The sequence below is a fragment of the Crocodylus porosus genome, unplaced genomic scaffold (genome assembly GCF_001723895.1).
Source record: "Crocodylus porosus isolate Cpor-Errol unplaced genomic scaffold, CroPor_comp1, whole genome shotgun sequence".
Taxonomy (NCBI): domain Eukaryota; kingdom Metazoa; phylum Chordata; order Crocodylia; family Crocodylidae; genus Crocodylus; species Crocodylus porosus.
The window spans coordinates 60,033,119-60,041,958 of NW_017728907.1; the positions used below are offsets into that span (position 1 = coordinate 60,033,119).

The 8,840-nt window shown below is 36.8% G+C and overlaps 1 protein-coding gene across 1 annotated transcript in view; it reads left to right on the forward strand.

The window, feature by feature from the left end:
- Window positions 1-8,840, forward strand: part of EFCAB7 (EF-hand calcium binding domain 7) — a 44,694-nt gene that overhangs the window by 17,226 nt on the left and 18,628 nt on the right. The window contains exons 5-7 of the mRNA XM_019531565.1: window positions 520-715; window positions 1,858-1,982; window positions 7,635-7,776. Of these exons, the coding sequence (XP_019387110.1) occupies window positions 520-715; window positions 1,858-1,982; window positions 7,635-7,776 (463 nt within the window). The remainder of the gene's footprint in view (window positions 1-519; window positions 716-1,857; window positions 1,983-7,634; window positions 7,777-8,840) is intronic.

Below are 8,840 nucleotides of genomic sequence, written 5' to 3' on the forward strand. Positions count from 1 at the left end.
CATTGTGTAATGACTTTTAGTCCATCTAATATTTTCTTGGACATTTTGCAGTTTCTTTTGTGAAAGAGACTATTGCAGGTCTCCAACATCTGTTTTCAACATGCAGTATCTCTTTAGTGCTATGTTATTTCAAGCTGAACCTCTAAACGACAACTAATTTTTAAACAGTAAACAGTCCACAAAAGACTTGGCCTGTAAACACAGCTGCATGGGAAAGAAACAACCCTCTATTAAAAGTTAGACATAAAAAGAGTCCCCAAATGTCTAAAAGATAATATAAATTGTCTCATGGGATGGAAATCATGCTTCATACACATTTAATAGCGTGACTTCCACACTGAATCATGGCTCCTTTTTCCTGTGTCACTTGAGAGTCGTCAGTCTGATTCATGAAAATAAAATGAGTATTGACCCTCCAGAGAAAACAGCTTCCATATATTGATCTACCCCTCCTTTACTAATGTGCATTTCTTCTCTTAAAATGATGTGTCACTTAATGGATTACTCTTCATTCTCTAGTTTTGTAACTTATATATGGCAACCAATGAGCAGTGTTGTAAAACTGCACTTGAGAAGCTGGAACTGGACACTAGAGTAAAGCGTCAGCAGTTTGGAAGTCAAGCTGAAATTTCCACTGAAGGGGCCACCTCACCAATATCAAAGCCATCACCAAGAACTGCAAGGAAAAGTGATCACAAGGCAACACCAAAAAGAGGTATTTACTGTTCAAACAGGGAGGCTCTGTTTGAAGAGTCAGGGCCTCTTCCCTCCAGAAAACTAGACAATTGAGTATTTTTTATGTTTCTTATACCAGTCAACATTTAGTCAACTAATAATCATTTCTACTGTGGCCATCACAGAAAAGTCCCAGTAGGATTTCTGAGCCCCTTGCTCGAATAGACTTTGACTGTCTTTCTTTATCTAAAACTATCATATTTTCCTTAAGACTAAAATCGGTTGACTCTTGTGTGACAAAATCCACAGGGAAGAGAGAAAAATGGATGTACAGATATTGTAGCATTTCAAGCTATTTCTTTCTTTCCTTTCTTGATCAGAGGTGAGCCTAAAACATTTATCAGCAGAAAAAGCCAGTCTATTAGCTTTCATTTGTAAAAGCTCCTGTTTAGCAAGGTGTTTAAGTACAAAAGTAGTTATTGATTTCAGTGGGACTCACATGGTCAAAGTTACACAGATGTTCTAGGACCTTACTTAATGGGGAAAATATTACAGGCTAAAAGCCTTTACCAGCATGAGATGAAATATATAAGTTTACACACAAAGTGCAGGAGTTACATTGATTGCCTACATTCAAACAAATAACGCTGAAGTTGAAAAAAATGCAAAGAAATGCAACAAAAAAGAGGAATTGAAGTCTGGGATTGTGTAGTTTGGCCAAGTGTAAAGGAAATTTGCTGTGGCCATGGCCATATGAGAAGAGCTGATATAAGACAGGATGCTTGAGGCATTGGAATAATTGCCTCGGCACAACTGTGCACAAATGAACAGATGTCCTAGGAAGAAGATACCCTGGATTAGAATTGGGCACAACTCCCTGGGTTGGGCAGATTTACCTTGATTCAAGTAAATGCATCACATGGTCACAACTCTGTCTTGCTCCTGCGAGTTGCTGTTTTCCCAAGATAGCCCATTCATGTGTTTATGACCTGACAGGCATGTAGGTAGGGCTCACTAACCCATGCTCATGTGATTTAAATAATCATAAGGAAAAACAAGTTACATTTACTGAGGATTTGTCATTTAGCTTTTGTCTGTTTCTATAAATAACTGGAAATAAATGCCACTTTAATATGATGAAGCAATGGAAAGAGCTCATACAAATAAACATCTTCATTATAGGTGAAAACAGAACCTCTTCAAGACCCTCATCAGCTCAAGGTTGTAAAGCATCCATTTCTTCCACTATGAGCATGGGTGCCAGCAGTAACAAAAATTCAAAGCTAATTGAGCCAAACACAGTAAAGGTATCTGCAAGTCAGTCCTATTTAAGTTATGCTGTTTTCCTTTAGGCACACATGTTGCATTTTAAGTACAGAACAGTGTTTCTCTGCTTTGTAGCTTATGTTTTATTAATAGTTTGTCAAGGGCAGCAATGCACTGCAGGGAGCTTTCTGGATACAAAATATTAACGTTTTTATATATTGTTGGTTTTGCTGACATCTAGTTATTGAAAATAATTTTTCAGGTGTGAAGGTTTAATAGAACAAAGTGTGCTCTTTATAAATGAAACCGCTGTTGGATAAAACGCTTAATGACTTTTTGAGAAATTTAAAATTGAATAATTTATTGGGTTGGTGAGAACTTTAAATGCTTAAGTAGTCTGAAAGACTGCATATCATAAACCTTTGTAAGAAAGGTAATTGGAAATAAATAACAGGTCTTCAGTCGTATTCAGTTTGGTGGACGTTAATTTGCAAATATACTATAGCCTAAAAATACTAGCTATTATTTCAGCTAATATGTTCTATCAGTATTTTCTTTTAAATAAATCACTCATTCAATATAAATTCCTGTGGGAGAAAGACAACAAAGTCACTTTGCTAGGTCAATATTTGTAGAGTGTTAATATTGATCTTTTTCCTTTGTTTTCCCTTTCTTGACTCAGCCTTTACTAGTTTTCTTTCAACAGAAAATAATAGCTATAGAACTATAAAACATTAACTGGAAACTGCTAGGATACATTAAAAATGTGTGCCTTGAGACCTCTGTGTAAAAGGGAAAAAATGGTTATGACCACATAGTATAACTGCTGGTAGAAAACTGAACTGATTGTTCTCATGAGTTACATTTTTGTTTCAAATAACAACTCTGTATTTGTTATTGAACTCTGAAGTCCTTTATATCTTTAACATTGCTAGACAGTGACATTTGTTCTATATTAAAATTTAAAAACATGATCTCCAAGGATTTTTTTCTGTCTGTTTAGGTATCTGTACCCCCATGCAATTTAACCTGCAGTTTCAGCTTGTTCAAACATGATATGTAGGGTACAGAGCCATATAATTTTCCAATATTGGATCCCTCTTTCTTTTCACAAGCAAATAAAGTGCTAATAAAAAGCAGCTGTGGAATCTGAGTAACGATTAGCAACCTATTAAAATTAAACGGAATGTTATTCAATATAAGTAAATAGAAGTCAATAGAAACACACATTTTTGCACCCTTGCGAGGGAGAAGCCTGATCTTAAACTCCATTGAAACCAATGGACAGATGCTCAATGATTTCATTAGGCTTTGGATCAGGACCTAACAGCCCGAAAATTGTTCTCATTCATTTTCTATTCACATCCTTCTCCTTTGTTCAGCTATTTTCTGGAATAATAAGAAAGTGTGTTTTGGTGGAGTTGGATCAAAACCAATGTTACTACTCTGAAAGATAAATGTAATGGAAGGATGGAGGTCAGGACACTTTGATATTTTTTTTTAATAAAATAAGATTGTCAAGGGCACGTATAAAGTATTGTACCCTTTGCATCATGCAGCCCTTCCTCCTGTTTTCCTTTATTCAGCGAGATGTGCAAACTAAACAGGAAAAAGCCAGGTTTGGGTTTTTGGGGGCCTATCAGACTGTTTTATGGAATATTACCGACTGTCTGCGTTCTCAGAAAATTTTTAAAGGAACCTTCCTCCCCCTCTCTCTGCCCTCCCCAAGTGCATCCCTATGTAGATTGTATTCTTTGCAGCTGCCATTCAGGAAAGGTTAAAAACAATGTGGAATTGGGTATTGAGTTTATCCAGGTCAAAACGGTGAGTAAAATATTAAGTATTTTTAAACATAATGAGGGCTGAAGGTGATCATTTGGGTCATTGACATTTGGAGATCTATGTTCTATTCCCAGTTCTGTCACAAATTCCCTTCATGACCTATGGGATGCTCCCCGTGTGATGTTATGACCTTCAACTCTCTTTGCCTTAATTTCCTACCTACAGGGATAATAGGAAAAATAAGTATAAGAAGTTTCTCTAATTCACAGGAGTATTGTGTAGCTAGTCATATTTTATATTAAGGTTTCATTTCATTCTTCACATCTGTAAAGAGGCCTCTTGTGTGGAATGAGTAAGAATCTATTGTGCAAGAGAATGGGATAGAATATGTTTTGACAGAACAGGGTTGGGAAATGGGTTCAAGATATGGTTTAAAAAGTATAAGCCATCCCTTCCAATAGAGATACCTTTTCTATTGAATTATGCAGAGCAGGACATTTTATATCATTCGCTATCATTTAGAACTAGATGCCAATAGATTAGATTTCTGTAAAATTGGGTACTTGACAGTAGCCAGTGTTGAAAGTAGTAACTGCTTTTGTAATTTTTTCTTGCTGATTAAACTGTTTTGATTATCCAAGTTACCTACAACTTGTATATTTTGTGCTTTTTTATTACACATTCTCTATTACAATTTTCAGTAAAAAAAAAAGGTATAGCTTGAAAATAGAAGTAGGAAGACACTTTTTAAGTTTTAATAATCCACATGTGTTCCAATGTAGTACAGGTAAGTTAGAGAGTATAGCACCACCTTATGCTCTGTGTAAGCATAACAAGCAAGTCTTTATTTCTTAAGGGTTTTCAAACTTTTTTCATATTGTCCACATCCAAGTAGAGAGTTTATCTTGTAAGCCAATTTCTCATTGCGTACTGGGGTTATATGGGATCCTCATGTTAATTAACATCAATTGCTTTCATAGATGAATAATGATAGGAAAGTATGAGTTGTCTTTCATATAATATAATAGCTAGAACAAGGAGCAGCAAATTAAGCCACTTTCCACAGACTATCTGTGGTCAACACATAATAAGAAAGGTAGGACATAATTTTTTTTTGATTCCTGTGAAAATGTCTTATTCATGAAAATTCTTACTGTAGCTTTTTTGAAAAGATACAGTACATTTGGGACACTGTTTAAACAATTTACTGGGCATTTCTACAGCTCTTAAATTCCATTCAGACTATTTTATCAGCTGAACTTTTAACTTTCATCTCACTTGAAATGTTGATCATTCATTTTTCAAACATTTCTATAAGCTATTAAGCATAGAGACTAAATGAGCTAACCCTAGGGTATTGTTCAACTTCCTCAGCTGTGTCAGATCTCAAGGACAAATCTTAACTTGCTGAATGGGAATGTCAGGGTAAATAGGAATTATGCAGGTACTGTAACAACCAATTTACCCAGGGAGGATATTCTCATTGGTAATGATACAGTGTGCTAATGTGTATATTCTACTTTTATCAGTATTTAATGTTAACTCTAATCTAAGCATTCATTATAAATATAGGCTCTAACTTCTTTTATAGATTGGAACTCCAACTTCCAATCAGCTTCATCCCCATCACTATTAAAGCCTGGTAGCTTTCACCGCTCGGTTAATCTGCCTGCCAGTTGTTGGGGGGTTTTTGTGACTGGGTCTCACTTCCACATCACATTTAGGAGGGACACTGTAAGGTGAATAGCTTGTTTAGTAATGGACAGTGTAAATAGTTTAACTTATGTTTAGGAGGCTTCTTTGAGCTCAAAAAGGCAAGTAAATCAATACTGCTCTGTTCCTCTTAAAATGATTTTAAAACGACCAGAATTATTGCACATTGCTTAAGTTCTTAGACTATAAAAGGCCAGGGAAGGAGAAGGCACTTGGGGTTGGATATCCAGATCCCTCAGGCAGCTTTTTAGAAGTCTTAGCCCAAATAATGTTACACTGTAGTTGGAGGAGGTCTATTTAAGGGACAGAAAATGTATTTAAGAATTTTAAAACATTGAATTTGTTATCAGCTTTTCTTGAGAGCTAAGAAACCAATGAGCTCCTCGGATAACACAATTACACAAGCCCTGAGTGCAGGGTTTAACATCCTGCATCTTCGTACGACTATGAATGGTGCAGTCCCATCTTCTCTTGCCCAATACCCTGGTAAGTCATTAATATCAGTGCAGTGAGCATAAAATGCTACCAAATCAGAATGACTGCATTTTATACCTACATGTCACTGGTATAATCAAGTACACGGGTTCAGTGCAACAGATAATCCCTTCCTGATCCCAGCAGTGATTATAGAACAAAGAGAAGGCAGGGGAAATTTGCACTTTATAGGCTAACCAAACTAGATGTATATATATATAGCACAAGCTTTTGCAAACTGTAGCTCACTTCATCAAATACTGTGAAAGGACAAGCAGAAAACAGAGTACAAGAAGGAGAGAGGCACTGGAATCCTACAGACAAGGTTGCGGGGTGCAGGGAACAGCTAATGATATCTCTATAGAATAGAATAAGGGCCAAAAAAAATTGCTAGCTCTTAGAACACAAATAAAGAAGCAGTGTATCAAGGGAGAAGAAACTATGGGAACATTTTGTTCCTGTGAATATTCCTAGCACGAAGCGTTGTATCAATATAGCTCCTCTTACTGTTTTTGAAAACAGAAGGTCTACAAAAGACTACACCATAAAGATTCCAGCTGCTTGGCTCAGCTCTGGATTAGTGTCTTCTATCACTAGGAAAATAAGCCTTCCTTCCTCAAGGTTGGAAGTATCCAAGGAAAACACTTTCTGTTTTACCAAATGATAGCTAGAGGTGAAATTTGAGGCATGCCATTTGAAAATGCCAAGCATGTAATTGTTTCTGTTTCTTGACAGAAGCTTCATGGCTTCTCTAGAAACCTGGTACACAAATAGTTCAGTCTTTTATTGTGGCTGTTTTCCAGTGATTTCAGCAATAGCTAAAAAGAATTACCTTCTGTACAAAGAAGGCAAATTCATTCTAATTTTAGCCAAAATAGAGCAATTCTTGAACAAAAAGTATGAATCATGTCAACTTGCATTAGATCTTGGAAGCTATGTCATATGATCTAATTTTAAGGAGTACTTTAGTCCAATAACTTCAGTATGACTTTTGCACATGTTTAAACACGTTGCTGGACTGAGATAGACGTAAGTCCATATTGAATTGGGCCTCAAAGAGTAATGTTGGGGAATAATTCATAGATTCATAGACATCAGGGCTGGAAGGGACCTTGGAAGATCATTGAGTTCAGCCCTCTGCCCCAGGGGCAGGAAGTCAGCTGGGGTCATAGTATCCCAGCAAGATAAGCATCCAATTTACTCTTGAAGGTGTTCAAGGTAGGTGCTTGAACCACCTCCGGCAGCAGTCTATTCCAATTAATTTTGAACTTAATTGATAAATGTATAATTTTTTTCAGACAAGTCATATTTATAGTTGTTCAGACAGTTCATTTTATTCCCTGATTGCATGACCTTCTGGAACTAATAACAGCGCTATTTTCAAACATTTGAATGTTAAATGTTCAGTTTGACTTTTACACAGTTTGGAAAACTTTTGTTCTCGCTTTGGTTAATTGTGCCATTCTAAATTTACTTTCAACAGATATTTGAGCATCTGAAAGTAATATTTGTATTTCTTTACCAGTGTGGATTTGCTGTGATATCTGCAAAAACTGACTACAAACTGTCTCAGGGAATTCATTAAAAAATTCAGAGGCATATCTGCAGAAAATGATATGCCATATTCACCCAGCTGTAGCTCAGACCATCAAAGCAATTTACTTAAGAGGAGGATTAAAGACCCAGATGAACTTATATTATGCATCTTTTCATTTGGATTACAGGAATGGCAATGTGCACAGTCCAAAGGATGTTTTTACTTAGAGGAAGATGGTACAATCATTAGTCATAGATATAGGATGCACTTACTTCAGAAATCAACAGTGTGTATCACCATTAAACCTTTAAGTCTTAGCCAGTTAGAAGGTAAGCGTATTTATATTTTTGGAGAATCAGACGGTGGGTCTGGGAGGCACACGAATAGTCTCATAATTTTGCAAAACACTCTGTGATGGTCAAATCTAATGCATTAAAGATCTGATGGTTCCATTACTGTAATATGGGCATCAGGGCTTGATGGTCATAATCTACCCTTAGCTTTACCAGTAGTGTTATTACTGAGCAAAGTGGATTGCAGTATGTAATGTTATATGTGGCATATGGTAATGGGTGGCTTAAATACTTCACCCTTTGCAAGTTAGGACTCTGGGTCCCTGGCTTTCTACACAGTGTCATATTTAATCAATAAGGGAATGATTAAAAGCACCCTGAAGTCATTAAACAGGTCCCTGTTAAATGTGTAGATCAGGCCCTGAAGTTGTAGACTTTTCTGATCTGTTTCTGTTGCCTGTGTCTTTGTTTTCATGCCATGCACATATATTGTATGGTCATTTAAAAGGACTGTCTCAACTTAAAAATTATAGCCAAGATTCCATAAGTAGCTAATGGTTTTAGGTGCCTCGATTTTTGGTTGTTTAACTTGAGGTACTTAAAAGGAGCCTCGTTTTCATAAAGAGCCGAGCATTTGTAAACAAACACATTTCTTTACCCATGATGTTAAAAGCATATTAGAGAATTAAAAATGAAGGAAAATAATAAATGGGCACCATTAACTCAGAGTGTAGCCAGTTTCAAGCTACCTCTACTACCTATTATCCCAGTACTTGAAAGGCTACGGCATTTGCGCAGGAAGTGGCTGACCCAGATTCCTGTTCCCTCTACCTCAGTGGGGCGGCATTTGAACCCACATCTACCACTTCCCAGTAAAGTGCCTTAACTGTTAGGCAATGACCTAGGCATGGCCAAAAGTTCCTTCTTTTGAAGCACCACAGTCCGCTAGCTGGGGAATTGGCTCTGTGGTTAGACCCAGAGGGTGGTGGTTGACAGAAGTCAATCGTCGTGCCATGTGACCAGTGGGGTCCCCCAAGGCTCTGTCCTTGGACCTATTTTGTTCAGCATCTTCATTAATGATGTGGACATTGGAGTCAGAA